This window comes from Haliotis rufescens, unplaced genomic scaffold (assembly GCF_023055435.1).
Source record: "Haliotis rufescens isolate VD_foot unplaced genomic scaffold, xgHalRufe1.0.p SCAF_7, whole genome shotgun sequence".
NCBI lineage: Eukaryota > Metazoa > Mollusca > Gastropoda > Lepetellida > Haliotidae > Haliotis > Haliotis rufescens.
Window position 1 is genome coordinate 26,887,183 of NW_025964361.1, and position 17,724 is coordinate 26,904,906.

General features: G+C 41.2%; 2 protein-coding genes across 2 annotated transcripts in view; one reads left to right on the forward strand and one right to left on the reverse strand.

Annotated features, from left to right (window-relative positions):
- LOC124137513 overlaps nucleotides 1–17,724 on the reverse strand; it is a 493,827-nt gene that overhangs the window by 337,416 nt on the left and 138,687 nt on the right. The gene's annotated exons all lie outside the window — the stretch shown is intronic.
- LOC124120931 (multiple epidermal growth factor-like domains protein 10) lies at nucleotides 6,543–12,636 on the forward strand. The gene is made up of 4 exons (XM_046483839.2): nucleotides 6,543–6,667; nucleotides 8,458–9,192; nucleotides 9,834–9,975; nucleotides 12,132–12,636. The coding sequence occupies exons 1-4, from the start codon at nucleotides 6,616–6,618 to the stop codon at nucleotides 12,352–12,354; spliced, it is 1,152 nt and encodes a 383-aa protein (XP_046339795.2). The 5' UTR covers nucleotides 6,543–6,615; the 3' UTR covers nucleotides 12,355–12,636.

Sequence of the window (17,724 nt, forward strand, 5' to 3'; positions counted from 1 at the left end):
AACTAACCTATGCAATGGATTGGTATATTATGAAGCAACAAAACATTTTTTCTCTCAAATTATGTAAATCTACAGATCAAAAGGTGCCATACAAGTTTATTCTATAATGTTATTAATTAAAAAATAGGTACACATATAAACAAAATAAAAACACTGAAATACTGATTCCTGGGCAGAACAGATCTCAGTACCCCCAGTCTAGTGAGGATCGGTTGGTCATAATGTCATGGTACCCCAACGGAGTGAGGTTATGCCACCAAACACTTGTTTACAGTCATGAGGTTGGGTGTATTGAAAAAATGTAAAACCCGACACATACAATATTAAAAAGAAACGTAAGTGCCAGTAAGGAGTTGTTCAAAGTCATATTTACATTTATAGGATATAGGATCCATGATATATTGTGGTATAGCAGCGCAGCTCACGTTGACAAGTGACATGTCATATTTAGTAATTTCATCCGAATGTCTAACATACAAGTCCTTGAATAGAGTAACCGAACTTAGGCGGTAGAATCTTGTCCGTAGGCAAGCTGTGTACTTCCATGATAGTTGAATAAAATGTACACGTAAAAGTCCATGAGCAGTTGAGAAATGTAAACGCCACGAGCTGGACCTGATGGTATATAAATGTTATCAACATGAAAGGAAACAACAAGATAAAAATCCTCCTCTTATCGAATATCTTTTTTGAAGTTCTATGCCCAGATGCAGACATGACACCAGGAAGACTTCTTAGTTGTGTGTTTGCTTTCCTTCTCTGTGGAGTCGTGAAGATCCGGAATAGAATAGGTCTTCAGCAACCCACGTTTGCCTTAAAAGGTGACTATGCTTGTCGTACGAGGCGACTAACGGGTCTGGTGGTCAGGCTCGCTCATTTGGTTTATGCATGTCACCGTATCCTATCTGCGTGGATTAATGCTCATGTTGTCAATCACTTGATTGTCTGGTCCAGACACGATTATTTACAGACAGCCTTCATATAGCTGGAATATTGCTGAGTGCAGTGTTAAACAACAAACAAAACAAATACAAACCCTTCTATTGTGGGTAGATGAGTTGAAATTACTAATTTATCTTGACATAGTCATCTATATATCTGAAAAAAGGGGCACGGGTGGCCCAGTCTTCTAAGGTGCCGCGATTCGCTGTGTAGAGTTGCGTCCCTTGGGCACGCCAGAAACATGATTGTGTGTTCGAAACCTAGAAACATAATCAGGGTGAACCGGGATTCGAACCGATTATGTTTCTAGGTTTGTCAGCACCATACTCGAGCTCGTGGTTTCCCCGAAGTGTTAAACGTCTAAGACCTGTATGACTTCGGGCTTTCCTCCCACATTAAGCTGAAACGCCGTGATATAACTGGAATACTGTTAAAAGCGGCGTTAAACCCAACTCACTCACCCTAGAAAAGACCGAGCCTACATGTATGCCACAGTCAGCGTGATAGTGATGCTAAGACGTTCAACTGATATAATGTCATATTTTCCCCACAATAGCTTAACATTATACCTTGAAATTGATCATGTCATTCATTTGGAAAATATCTCTTAAATATTTTCTTTGACATTTCTTATATATTCGTATTATATCTAAATGATTAATTGGTCACATTTCTTCCATTACGATGACACTATTTATTCATTCGGACACATGGCAAGTGTATATGTTAAATATTTATAGTGTAGGAAATAATTCCCTCGAATAATGAAAGCACTTTAGACCATGTGATCCATTATCACGAACACCTGGTATCATCGGTTTTGTAGCCAAGGTTATGAACTCGTTCTTGACACCGTTTTGTTCGTTAAGAAACTGAATAATCTGTGATTCTGTACAGGCAAACTAGGTTTGAATATCAGCTGAAATAGCTTAAGGTTTCACACGGACGTTTAAACTTATTGTATCGCTGTCCTAACGTGCTTTTAACGTGTCACAACCGTTTTGCCTTTAACACCCAATGGAATCTGTTTCTACAGGTAATAGAGACTGATAATTCCCTTGCGTTCACGTTTTATATGTATTGACGTGTATGTGCAACGATTTATGACAATGAACACTCGAGTGAGTATACCATCAAAATATCAGATCAAATAATTGTATAAAGGGCAGTAATGCCTTGGTACTCCCTATATCCGATTACCGATTGAAATGCTTCACTGCGTTGTCCTGTATGTATGACCGTGTCACTCTTCACTGGTTTACTGTCGGTCGACCTTTGCCACGCTTACATGTATCTCTGAAAAAAATTCTTGTGAGTGAGTGAGTTGTGTTTTAACAGTATTCCAGTATCACGGCGTGTCAGCTTAATGTGGGAGGAAAGCCCGAAGTGATGCAGGTCTCAGACGTTTACCACTTCGGTGAAACCCACGAGCACGGGTATGGTGCTGACAAACCTAGAAACATTATCGGGGCGAACTGGGATTTGAAACCACAATCATAGGTTTCTGGCCTGACCAAGGGACGCAACTCTGCACAGCGAATCGCGGCGCTTTAGACGACTGGACCACCCCTGCCCCCTCTTATGAAGCTTAAAATCGATGTTTGAGTGCGCGAGTTCGCATTTTACACCATATCGGCAGTATTTCAGCATTATAACACGTTTTAGAACGTTAAACCATTCTTCTCAACATCACAGATGTTACATAAAAGAAACGGGGTAAAAAGTAAAACACGACTTTAATCAATGGCTCGGTAAGTGAGTATGATTTTGTGAAGCTATTAACAATATTCCGGCAATATCACGGCGGGGGACACCAGAAATGGGCTTCACACCTTGTACCCATGTCAGGAATCAAACCCGGGCCTTCGGCGTGGCGAGCGAACGCTTTGCCCGCTCGGCTACCCCACCGTCCCATAATCAATAGCTGAAGCTCCTGCTATTAAAGTACTTGCTACAGATGATAATTACATCATCTCATTTCTCCATCAGTTGCATTGACAAAAATGCTGTAAAATAACTTATCCTCAGGCTTTAAAAAGAAAACGATAGAATGTATCGAAGCACTAACTGACGAAATAGTCAGTTCCAAACATAAATCAAATGTACGTGTTCGTTATAAACGTAGTTTACTGTACCTAAAAATATGTGTGCTCTTTGATGAAACATACTTAAATATTGAAGAATAACTATTCTCCCGAATGACCCGATCTATATGGGATTCGAATACCTCGAGTAATGTGAAACGGATATTACACAAAGAAAACCTACCACTTCATATGGTGTTTGCGGGTATTCTTGTATTATTCTGATTTGAAAATAAATATGACCTGTTATTCAATCAATCATATTGTCCTTTAAATAGCTTTGACCTTGTGATACTATTGATACACATATGATAATACACACAGATCAAGGCACGTTTCACTTTTGTGGAGTCGTGAAGATTCGGGATATAATAGGTCTTCAGCAACCCATGCTTGCCATAAAAGGCGACTATGCTTGTCGTAAAAGGCGACTAACGGGATCGGGTGGTCAGGCTCGCTGACTTGGTTGATGCATGTCATCGATCCCAAATGCGTGGATCGATGCTCATGATATCAATCACTGGATTGTCTGGTCCAGACTCGATTATTTACAGACCGCCGTCATATAGCTGGACTATTGCTGAGTGCGGCGTTAAACAACAAACCAACAACCAACAACATGCTTTATAAGTTGTGTTTGAGTAACTGTATATTTACACCCAGAGAGTTGCCTGTCACTTCTACCATACCTCACTTTGAGACGCGAACTATTAGTTGGACATGTTGGTAGGTGACAAAGTTCGATATGCAAATGCCTGCACTATTTCGCTTCGACAGGTTTTTATTCCAAAATGTGCTTGTGATATTTCATCACGCAAATATTAAATTAATTGTTAAATGAGTGCAGCTATAAATCTGTGTACAGCGTATTGAAATTAGCATGTCTTAACCCGCTTTCACAGATGAACATGCGCATCCTTCAGATCAGAAGATTGTGGCTACAGCAGTTGGTGTCATTCTTTGTGTTGCTTGAGCTGCACATGGCAAACATTATGTCTAGGTATATAAACGACCGCCTCCGTGGTCTAATGGTTGAGCGTCCCCCCGGAGAGCGGAAGGTCCGAGGTTATATCCCCGACCGCGTCATACCAAAAGACGTTAAAAGATGGTACTTGTTATTACCCTGTCTGGCGTTTGGCATTAAGGGGCTAAAACAACGACTGGTCGGCTCGGAGTCAGAATACTGTGTCTGAGTGGGGTATTCATGTTAAACTGCGACATGGTATCTCAGTGAGCTAGCACTATAAAACGGCATCAGTCCGGACTAGTACAAGCAGCCACACACACACATACACGTGCATGCACGTCGCTATATAAGTGCAATAATTTTGGACGCGATGTTAAACCCCATTTCACCTCACCAGGTATATAAACGGGTAAAGCATTTAACCCAGTATCCGTATATATATTGGAGAATGGAGAAATGTTAACACACTCATCTGTATGGACCCCTTACAGGAAATTCCTGTTAGGTTTTCGATCAAAACATGAATAATACAGGTCAGTGAATGTATGAACGGGAATGGGAAACAACGTCCAGGAGATCAGTACAAGGAAAGGAGAGAAATCCAAACACTACGTAACATATGGTAATGAAATCAGTGTCCAACAAGGCGTAGGTAAGGCCTTCTACAAATGTTGTCAACCTTGGAAACATAAATTGTCCAGTATCTTGATAAGGTCTTGTCGACCTCTGCGGCTTGAGTTTTTTACCAAAATTAGATCTGGTGTTCCCCGTCGTGATATTGCTGGAATATTGCTAAAAGCGGCGTAAAACCATACTCACTCACTCCAGAATTAGACAGTTGCATTTTGCCGCAAGTCTTTACCCTGTTTTATTTTGTTGCTGTGTGGGACATCTGACTGTATTTCGTGATGTCATGACAGGCCAGACAACCTCGACAAACGTTATGTCTCATAGGTGAGGTGAAATGGGGTTTAACGTCGCGTCCAAGATTATTGCACTTATATAGCGACGTGCATGCACGTGTGTGTGTTTGTGTGGCTGCTTGTCAGGACTGATGCCGATTTATAGTGCTAGCTCACTGAGATACCATGCCGCAGTTTAACATAAAAACCCCACTCAGACACAGTATACTGACTCCGAGCCGACCACTCCTTGTTTTAGCCCCTTAATGCCGAGCGCCAGACAGGGTAACAACAAGTACCATCTTTTAACGTCTTTTGGTATGACGCGGTCGGGGATCGAACCGCGGACATTCCGCTCTCCGGGCGGACGCTCTACCACTGGACCACGGAGGCGGTCTTTATGTCTCATAGACAAGAGTAGCTAATATTCCCTTTTACTCAACCGGACCGACAAACGGATTGACGCGAAAGGCGATCACTGGCATTGAAAAACAATGAACTGGACAATATTGTCTTTTTGTCTACATCGTAGTTACGTCACTGTCTAATTTCAGTTGAAGCCACATTGCCTGTTGTCAAATCCGACTGACTTATCATTGGCTTTGGGACGTCATATATTAATGCTTACATTCCTGGAAAACTTACAACGTTTAGGTATCGTTTGTAAGAGATGAGAATACGTTTCAAGGCGATAGAAGTTAAGAATGTCATTATATATCATATTATATTGTATCCTTATATAAAAGGTTACCGCGCATGTGTGGCCCACTAAATACACTTCGTATTCATAATGCAGCATATGTACCATCCCAAAACACTGGCGTAATAATCTCTATTGATACAATCACCTAAAACGACATCATGTTGTGATTTGTAAGTAACATAACAGAATCCTAATAATAAAAAAAACTCTATGGTAAGGTCAAGATAAGAATAGACATGGAATTTTCTTGCAAAAATACACATGACATTGGTTTTCAATATCTCAGCTGTAAATCAAATAACACCCTAGTCGGATGAAAAATATCGCGAAATGAATATTTGTATTTCAATAAATAGATTGACAGTTATTCAATTGCATCTGATTGGCTAACCAAACAATATATTAATACAGTAGGCCACGCCCACTAACGGACTACTGTTTTCTGATTGGTGGATAAAAGAATGTGCGGGGCTTGTGTTGCGCTATTGCGCTGAAGCGATGTCACTGATTTCGTATCGTTGTCTATTATTTGCATTATATTAAACAAACAGTTATCGTTGATGCATTTATTCTATTGTCAAACAGGAAATTGTAACCGGTCAGTTTTCCATACCGGTTGTGAGTGATTTCGCAGTCATTGGAAATCTTCGGATCAAGATGATGTGAAGTGGGGTTTAACGTCGCGTCCAAGATTATTGCACTTATATAGCGACGTGCATGCACGTGTATGTGTGTGGCTGCTTGTACTAGTCCGGACTGATGCCGATTTATAATGTTAGCTCACTGAGATACCATGCCGCAGTTTAACATGAATACCCCACTCAGACACAGTGTTCTGACTCCGAGCCGACCAGTCCTTGTTTTAGCCCCTTAACGCCGAGCGCCAGACAGGGTAACAACAAGTACCATCTTGTAACGTCTTTTGGTATGACGCGGCTGGGGATCGAACCGCGGACCTTCCGCTCTCCGGGCGGACGCTGTACCATTAGACCACGGAGGCGGTCCTTTGGATCAAGAATGGTGCTATCTAAGGCGCTGGTTGCGATGCAGTTCTTGCAGTGGGTAACCGGTAAGTCTAACCTTAATACCGTGTGCTACAGTCGTATGTTTTACTCCGCCTTTAACAGTATTGTAGTTATATCATGGCGAGTCAGTTTGATGTGGGAATAAAGCTCTGAGTTATACATATCTTAGGCGTAATTTCCACTTTGGTGAAACCCACGAGGATGGTTATGGTGCCAACAAACATAGAAACATAATCATTCTGGAACTTGAACCCTCGAAAACAGGTTCCTGGCACCGCTAAGGGACGCAACTCTGCATAGCGAACTGCGATGACTGCGACGTTTGGATCGAGACGAATAGATATACATTTTCATCAAGTAAATGAGTAAATAAGTGGGCAGCTTCAAACAAAATTTAAACTGTTTTACTGAGTATCAGGTAAATGTGAGCACCCGCCCACAGTGAAATTTGGACCGGAGGTTAACCTCGTTTTGTAAGGCGATCGTGACGCTACGGCTAACGTAACTCCCTACTGTAACCGGTTTTAGTGTGGAGGCAAAATCAAAGGTTCAAGACACTGGTTACGGGGTGAAAACGTATCATTCCGTTGTCAATTAACACCCCCTGTGTATGGCACTAGGGTGCACACCACGTTCACTTAGCTCTGCCAAGCCAAATATCAGGCGTACCTAAAATCTGTGAGGTATTTGCATCTGTTTATGACTCCATGGTATTACAATCCTGCTGGTGCAAATTATGTGAGGTATTTGCATCTGTTTATGACTCCATGGTATTACAATCCTGCTGGTGCAAAATCTGTAAGGTATTTGCATCTGTTTATGACTCCATGGTATTACAATCCTGCTGGTGCAAAATCTGTGAGGTATTTGCATCTGTTTATGACTCCATGGTATTACAATCCTGCTGGTGCAAAGAGTGAATGTGAAGTGCATATTTGAATTAAGAAAGAGGGCAAGAGTTTGAATGATCCAATCGGTGTTGATTAAATCAGGTCACCTAATAATGTGGTAGCCCTACCTATCTACCCTCAATTATATTAGAATGAAATTTACTATAGAGCTAATAATAGACCCAACTCTGAAACCTTCTGTGTCCTTATAACTATAGTCTGTATCAAAATGACCAAATCCTGTTGATAGACAAAAATACATTCATGAGTTACAATAGGAAATGATATACCTGCAATTCCTAAAGCAATTGTCAGTATACAAATATCAATGCAATGATAAAATGACTTAAAACTAATATTTATATAACTATATAATACAATAATATGTATCTGCCACACATAGACATTTGTAAAGCCATGATTGCTTTGTGAAAGGGGTCATGGAAAGTAAATTTCAGGTAGGGCAGTGCAACAAATATAGGTTACAATTGGGCCATTCGTAACCCCATTGTCACGATGAATACCTTTAACTGAAACCTAAGACCGCCTTCGTTGCCTCGTGGATAGATCGTATACACGGAAAGTGGGAGGTCGGTTTTTAGATTCCCTGCCGCGTCATACTATAGGGCGTTAAATGATTATGGAACTTGTTGTTGTCCTGCCTCTCGCTCTGTAGCACTGAGGGAATAAAACAAGGACAAGGTCAAGGTGTCATTATAATGTGTCTGAGTGGCACACACATGCACACACGTACACATACACACACAAACGCACGCACACTCACACACACGTACACACACACACACACACACACACACACACACACACACACACACACACACACACACACACACACACACACACACACATACACACACACACACACACACACATACACAAAAGGGTCTCGTTTTGACATTGATGTAATTTTATTCACTTTTCAGGACAATATTGTTCCATAGATGACGTCCAGGTACACTGTCAGCCATGTGGTTTAACCTGCAACTTTGGCAGAGATCCATGCTTCAGATGTCCTGAACAATGTGGCAGGGGAATGCAAGCAGAGACATGTGAATCTGTTTGTAGTAAAAGGTGTAAAGACGGAATTTGCGAGTACCTTAATAGCCAACTCAAGTGCTCTAAAGGATGTATGAATGGATTTACGGGGATGTCTTGCCAAGAATTTTGTCCACAACACTGCAAATCCGGCTCCTGTGACCAGCTCACATCTGAATGTACTTCATGTAGGGATAGGGGTAATGGTGAAGACTGTGTAACATCTTCGCCAATACCTCCAGTAGAAACGGATTTGTCATCGCTCAGCAGTTATTCCAGCCCTATCGGTACCAGTAACATTGCCACACGTCGCCCTGTTCTTGTGTGTTTTCTGATGTGCCAAGAATGCACAGAGACAGTAGCACAGTATCAATGTGATCATTGTGGTGACAAAGAACACAGAGAAATTTGCGAACATATGAAGTCGTCTTGCTCTCGAAATGGAACCTGCTTACGATGTGACCCTCATGCAGCAAAGGGCTGTCAATTGATGAAGTCAGGAGACTGTAGCATTGGTCCTTTGAACAAGGCGTGTGACCCAATGACTGAAAATTGTACGCTCGAATATATCATGGAACACCAGGCGAACATCTGCAACGGCGGCCCAAATCGCACAAATGAAGGTAACAGGATATTAAACACTTCTAGTCAAAATACACGTCCCCTCTACTGCACCTGAGGCAGGTACACATCTTCCCAACGTCATACGAATTGTTTGGTCTTGACCTCATTCGGAGTGACATATTGTTTGACCAGTAATGTACCCAACATCCCGTTGTAGGACCTACCTCTAGTTTATCTGGATGTTTTGTTCCCAGCAAGCTAATAAATTATGAACAATTTACAATTAAAATTTGCAGGTTGCAACATTCCATGTTTTATTGAAATGCTACAGAATGCTGTGACTTATTGGAAAGAAAACAAAGTAATGTCCGTTTAAGCACGACCATCATTGGCCAGCGTATATTTTGCACGTCAGTACAGTAAACTACGGTAATAACAAACACGTTTATAACGAACTGACCGATATAACGAACTTAATTTTTAGTCCCGGCCAATTCTTGTATATATGCTGTATATATGCTTAAAACGAACTACTGTTACAACGAACCAAAATTAGTGGTCCCTTTGAGTTTGTTATAACCGTAGTTTACTGTATAAATTACCTTATCAGCGAAAAGGTGCTTCTCCTGCAAACATCTGCTGGAGGAGCCTGGCTGTGAATACACATGTACGCTATTAAATGAATCAGATGTTTTCACAGATGACGAGGAGGAGAATCCTTCAGGGCAGAACACCTTGCTGTGGTGGGGGATAGGTGTCGGTGTGGCTGCTGCAGTTCTTGTCATCCTGTGTGTTATTGGGATTGCTTATCGGGCAGGAGTGAAGTATGGACGTAAGAAAAGGTAATAGTGAGTGAGTGAGTGAGTGAGTGAGTGAGTTGGGTTTAACGCCGCTTTTAACAGTATTCCAGTTATATCACGGTGTGTCAGCTTAATGTGGGAGGAAAGCCCGAAGTGATGCAGGTCTCAGACGTTTACCATTTCGGTGAAACCCACGAGCACGAGTATGGTGCTGACAAACCTAGAAACATAATCGGGGCGAACCTGGATTCGAATCCACAATCATAGGTTTCTCTGCACAGCGAATCGCGGCGCCTTAGACGACTGGGCCCCCCGTGCCCCCCAGAAAAGGTAATAACGTAAGACCTTAATGCAATAGATCGGAAATGAAACAGCCATAGCTCATTGTGCCCACTGTGCTCACTGGTCGTGATTCAGTCATTATGTCATTGAATTATATTATGATGAAGTGAGCGTTGATGTTGATGATTTCGAAATTAACACCTTTAGTAACCACATTTTTAACATGTGCATAATTTGTTAATAAAAACGACAAAACCATTTCTATAATCGTAAGAAATCTTCGCTGATGGAACTAAATATAATTGTTTACTTTTAAACGCCCGCATGTGTCGACGCTTAATAGATATTGATACATACAGTGACTTCCACGTCCACTGGTCCACACAGTAAGTGAGTGTTATTTAACGACGCTCTGAACAGTATTCCAGTTACCAACTCACTGTGATACAGGACCAGGACGTTTACCACTTTGGTATCAACACTCGTTGATAAAACACTCACCACTCGTTGATAAAAGTGGAAAACCTCCTCGGCAAGCCTCGGTGTGTTTCCACTTTTATCAACTTGTGTAGATATATTTGATATCAAAAGACACTCTGGTGAGATTCTCTATATGTGTGACTCTGCCATGGACAATATGGAGCGCAGTTCGATCAGTCATTGTGATACCATCCCATACCATTATGGACCCACCCCCAAAACAACCACGCTGTATGTCCATAAAACGCTCATTACGACGCCCCCGAACAAGATTTCTTCAGTCATGGAGTTAGTGAGCCTGATTTTACGCCGCCTTTAGCAATATTCTCTATGCTGACGTCCATAGACAACTGGCGCCTCTGGTTCAAATGACGTGCAGTAAGTTGTGGGTGACACGTGGACGTCTTGCTTTCGAACCGTCTAGGCAGGTACCTTACACCAAGTGCCACGATTTCGTAACGCTATCGTTTTTATGAAACTGCCTTGGGCTGGAGTGGTTAACCTTTGGCGTCCATAGCGGCGTCGATACTCGGCGTTATGCGTTTGTTGGTATCTAGCCCACAATCTGCTGCATCTTCCCGAGGCAAGGGAGTTACCTGCCTATATGAAGTCCAGTTTCCACCGAGGCAAGGGAGTTAACTGACTGTATAAAGTCTAGTTTCCACCGAGGCAAGGGAGTTACATGACTATATAAAGTCTAGTTTCCATCGAGGCAAGGGAGTTGCATGACTATATTGAGTCCAGTTTCCACCGAGGCAAGAGAGTTAACTGAATATGAAAAGTCCAGTTTCAACTATTGGGTCTACGAGCCTAGTCCGGCAAGGGTGGAAACTGGACTTATATAGTCAGTAAACTTCCTTGCCTCGGTAAGATGAATCTGCTGATGACAGATTGAAAATCATGCAGCGTTTGTGCAACAATATTCTGACGTGCGCCCACATGAAACATAGCTACAGTATGTAAACGGTCAGGACATTGCAAACGTCGCATGATTAATTATGCTGCTTCCTTAATGATTAAATGTGTTTCGTGTATTTGAACGCTGGTTCCAAGAAAACAATAAACGTGTGAAAAACCGAGTCTGAGTGGCAATGGTAAATCTGGCATACCACCCCTTGCACGTGCTGTCCGAGGTCACGTGCTTCATGACTGCCACAATGTTGTGTTAGGGAGCTTGTTCGGAAATGTTCTTGACATATAAATCACTTACTTTCATTGCCAGACAGTGATGTATGTTCCTGCAGTTTCACCACAAAACAACACAAATAACCTACTGTTTTTGCATAGTATATATACCTACAGACATTACTGTACACCCAATATTCGTTAATCCAGAATATCATGATCTTGGCGATTTTACTGTGTAGTATACGGTCTGGATTATTGGGGTCTCACTGTAACTGCTATAAATACTTACGATCTTGTATTTGTTACAGAGAAAGTACCTGCGCAGTTGAGCTGCGTGACCCACCGTGTTCCTCCGACACAGACAACGAAGCAAGGGACTCAACGACTCACTCGTACGTGGACATTCCAGAAATCAACGTTCATCATCAACCAAACCATATTTCAGCTGGTGTTCAGAGATGTGGTAATCCCCAAAGCAGTTTGTATGAAGCGTTGATTCATTCTCGTGGAAAGTACCTGTCAACTCAATGAAATCCAGACACTCTGAATATGAATACACTTGTCCATTTCCTTGAAATACATGCATCTCTTCAACCAACCTGTTTCGACGTCCTGGTCGCAAGGTGTCTCATTAAAATCAAGTACAATGGATGATTTGGTTTGCAACCTTCAACAAACTGACACCCTTCAGTCAAAACGTCTATATTTGTTTGTTGTTTAACGCCGCACTCAGCTATATTCAAGCTATATGACGGCGGTCTGTAAATAACCGAGTCTGGACCAGACAATCCAGTGATTGACATCATGAGCATCGATCCACGCAATTGGGATACGATGACATGTATCAACAAAGCCAGCGAGCCTGACCACACAACACCGTTAATCGCAAGCATAGTCGCCTTTTACGACAAGCGTGGTTGCTGAAGACCTATTCTTTCCCGGATTTTCACGGATCCTATCGGTCTATAAGGATGTATCCCTGAAGCTCCTGTCCAGTCTGGTGTATTCGGTGGGGATGTTGCATTAGAACAGGTGCACGCTACCTCTGCTGGACGAGGCGACCTAATGGATCGAGAGGACAGGTTCTTCACACAGTAACCCGACGGCGGAGATTGTTACCCATGATGTCAATCGCTGCATTGTCTGGTGTTATACAACTAACAAACTAGAATGACGTGTTGCGTGTGTTACATATAATCTGTTGAGAAGGAAGGATTTCAATTTATTGTTTTATTATCATTTTTTCTTTCCTTGTTACTATAGTTTGTTTTCGTCTCTTTCATTTGCATCACTTTCAGCGTGTCTTCAACATTAAACTGATAAGCCGCGATATACTTGAAGCTATATTCTCTGTTTATCAACTCTTAAAGACGTATTATAACCCAGGATGGCAACCTACATGTACTAGTATTTGTTATGACAATTTTGTCAATACATTAACCGGAGACGACATCATTATAACATGCGAAACAGAAACAGTGACACGTTTATATAAAATTTCCTCACTGAAACAAAGTTTGCAAATGAGGACACTTCGCCTTACCTTCCTGTGCGTGAAACGTTACGATGTATCGTAACCTGACTAACACTTTGTACATATGTAATAGTATTCTATGTAACATGCACAGTTTAGGTCAACCTCAGCCTGCTGCTACTTGCATATTTGTATGAAACAAGGTCTGGAATACCAACCATCTTCAAACATTGCCTGAATGCAAGCGAGAAAACATGTATACAGCTTTTCGGTTGATCTGGAACCATGCTGTGTGAAAGATATCCTAAGATTGATATTGTACTGAATATATGTTTTGAGACATATGGTGTTACCAGAGAGTGTTATTTGCCCCAAGACAGCGACTTTCCCAATAAAATATCGAGTAAGGTAGATTCAAAATCAACAATGTATGAATATTCGATCGTCCGGCAAAGTATTCGTCAAAAAGCTGATGTTGTTGCTGCTGTTGTTGTTGTTGTTGCTGTTGTTGTTTCGCAACATTCACTGTCTATTCACTGTAGATATGCTTTTGTTTGTAATGACTCGTTTAGTTTTCTCCAAGGCGTGCTACTTGGAACTTATATATTTCTATATGTGCCCTCATGTATATTACAATGGTGTGTCACTTTATCATTACAGAATCTTTGCAGGTTAATTTCTTACTTATGTGCGTATTTGGTGAAGCCGTTTTTGGGACGTACATGTACTGAATAAATGCTTTGAATCTTCGTTTGTCACTGTTTAAGTCAATCACTGAACAACGAACACAACTTCAGTTATCCTCTTACAAGTAATCTATCCCTCGTTATCCGGACGTCACGCCGAAGACCCGGGTTCGAGTTCCGACATGGGTACAATGTGTGAAGCCCATTTCTGGTGTCCCCCGCCGTGATATTGCTGGAATATTGCTAAAAGCGGCGTAAAACCATACTCACTCACTTACTCGTTATCCGGATGAGATAATCTTCAGTATCCCATGCCTATAAAGATCGATGTTCATGATGTCAATCACTGGTATTCCCTTATCAGAAGCCATACATGCGTAAATGTATGAAATATATTACATCAATATAACATATGTCCACTATGAAAATGTAGGTCGATGTACATGTGTTTTAGTTACACTTACAGACCCAGTGGGGGCACGTGTGGCCCAGTCCTCTCAGGCACCGCATTACACCGCATTGTTCTGCCCCTTGGGCACGCCGAACAACTATGGTCGTGGGTTTGAATCTCGGTTTTGCCCCGATTGTTTCCTGGTATGTCGGCACCATACCCATGCTCGTGGGTATCACCCAAGAAGTAAACGTCAGAGTGAGTGGGTGAGTGAGTATGGTTTTACTCCGCTTTTAGCAATATTCCAGCAATATCACGGCGGGGGACACCGGAAATGGGCTTCACACATTGTACCCATGTCGGGATTCGAACCCGGGTCTTCGGCGTGACGAGCGAACGCTTTAACCACTAGGCTACCCGACCGCCCCTCGGTGAACGTCAGAGAGAGCATCGCTTCGGGCCTTCCACATTTAGCTGACACGCCGTGATATAACTGGAATACTTGCAAAGCGGGTTAAAATAATCAACTCACTCACTCACTACAAACCCAGTATTCATAAACGGGAAAATATTTCAGTCATTTTACAACTGACTGACATTACACATCGACTATAACATATATACATGTACATCACGCTACGCTCTCTCGCTGTAAGGGGTGAGTGAGTATGGTTTAACTCCGCTTTTAACAATATTCCAGCAACATCACGGCGGGGGACACCAGAAATGAGCTTCACACATTGTACCCATGTCGCGAATCGAATCCGGGTCTTCGGCGTGACGAGCGAAAGCTTTAACCATTAGGCAACCCGACCGCCCCTCTCGCTCTGAGGAGCTTGCATTGCAGAGATTAAAGATACAGGTAACATTTTTGTTGCCGCGACGGCAGGGTATATATTTTTTCAAGGTTGCACAGAGCTAAGCAGATTACATAAAACAATATCAAAATGGCATTAACCAAAACAATTCAAGTATTTTACATAAAAGGTAAGTCTCACTTTGCTCGAAATATTGCCCCGTGACTGAAGTTTAACTAAATGCTACGTTATAGATCGAAACACGATTAATACAGGTCAGTGAATGTATGAATGGGAAATGCGAAATAACTTCCAGGATATCAGTACACGGAAATAAGAGAATTCAAAAGGACATGCATACTAGGTGACATGTGAATGGTTTACATACACTGTCGTGTACAATGAAATTATAGTTCCTTGTTATCACAAAAGATTCCAAATACGCACAAAGGTTTTAAATGATACAACATACATGTATATATTTTATATTTGAGGTAGTTCCACTGTGTACTAGACACCCTTATGTAAACGTTAATGCGGTCCGGAAACGACCGTTTCAATCCGATGTGGTTATTGTGATTTAATACCTCTAATTGACAATCAGCATTGAGTATTTCCGAAATTAATTGTAGAATTACTGTCTGAACAAAGCGTCCTTATGACACAAACACGTGTGCCAGCTGCAAGTGTTTCACATATACAGTAACCTACGGTTATAACGAACTCAATTGTACTACTAATTGTAGTTCGTTATAACAGTTGTTCGTTATAAGCATATATACAGCATAACTACAGCAAAGAGTCGGGACCAAAAAAAAAGTTCGTTATATCCGTCAGTTCGTTATAAGCGTGTTCGTTTTAACCGTAGTCAACTGTAATTGCTTTAGATAATGACATGTTATTATGTAATTTACAATTTCGAAACGTCCGCTGCTTAAGGAACGGGAGGTAACTCCCACTATTTGAAACGGTGAAAACATTATATCTATACCCTTCTTCAAACACAGGCATCGAAACTCAGGGCACATGTATGGGATATTAATGTGTAGCGTTCTAAATTAGATTTTGTTCAATTGCGAAGAGATCTGTTTAACCTATTAGACACAGGGAACGAACATATCTACCAGTGGAGTTACGGCTTCTGAACAACTGTTAATTCCGATCCAATAAGGAAATAAGTCAATAGAACATGCAGCTGCATATTTCGAAAGTTCTCTGCTCCCATAAGCACATATTGTCCTTAGATACTAGGTTGTACTCCTGTGTGGATTTACCCTTGGCACGGTCTAGTGTCCAGTTAGGTCCCTCGCTTTATTTCCGACACCGCTTCGGCAAAGTCCGGCGGTCGTTGTACATTGTCATTGCATTCAAAGTCAGAGATTTAGTGGCTAGACTATGTCATTCTCTTGTGATTTAATGGCACGCTCATACCTTGTATTGACTTGATGTTTGTTATCTCCTATATATTCTCTACCTGAGTGCCACACTCATCACATATTTTCTCACTTTGTTATGGTAGGAAAGCAACAAACCTACTTTGTTTTCAATTTAAATGGGGTTTGGTTTCGAAATTTCCAATTATCAAATCTAAAATGTACGTTGTAAACCTCTCATTTGAACTTCTTTGATAGGCATTTAGAAGTTGGAGTACTAAGTAAGGATAAGAATTTATGGATGAACAACTTCTTTATTACAATTAAGAGCGACGTTTCGGCGTAGGTTCTAACTCCGTTATCTCATTTGAAAACACAGTAGGAATATTTCTTAATTAAAGTTTCCCGAATCCAAAATTAGGTTTTGACAAGTATTTGATATTCAGTAAAAGATACATAAAACGAAACAGATTTAACTCAATCAATCAATCTTCAGTGTGACAATTATTTACTACTTATCTGTCAATCCTTTGCTTGTGTTCAGAATAACCTTTTTCAAATGGCAAAGTAACTGTAGATACTTTACATCAGATACATACCAACGGTTATCGTGACGCAGAGTTATCACCTAAACCTTAATGGACTTTTATTACACAAATACCACAAATCTCGTGCTTACGGTACGACTCACTTCTTACAAGGATCTCGATCTTTTTTCGCAGTTTTTAAGCTTGTGTGGACTTCAATGCTTGAAATATGAGGACTGGTTAATTGAATTTATTCCCGTAATTTCCATTTACAACATTTCTCGTCAGTCGTTTCACTGCAGAGGCCGCATTAATGAAAACAAAACGTGTAGGGCAAAGACTTTGAATTGATTAATCCGACTTGGTGTTACTTGTTCTGCTCTAAAATGTTAGAACAATATTTAGCCATATGATTGTGTGTGAGGTTAGTGTAAGGAAAGTATTGAGGATGAATGTCATGTATTGCTCTCTGTACGATGATTTGCGTGAAAAGTCAGTTTTAGCTATCCCAACTTCCTGGAGTTATGTAAAACTGATAAACTTATTTTACTTTTAAAAATTATGCATATTTTACAGCTATAACCTGCTTTTTAATTCTCCAACGAAGAAAATATATTTTATATGGCTAGTGACCGGTACCCCTTTTACACTAA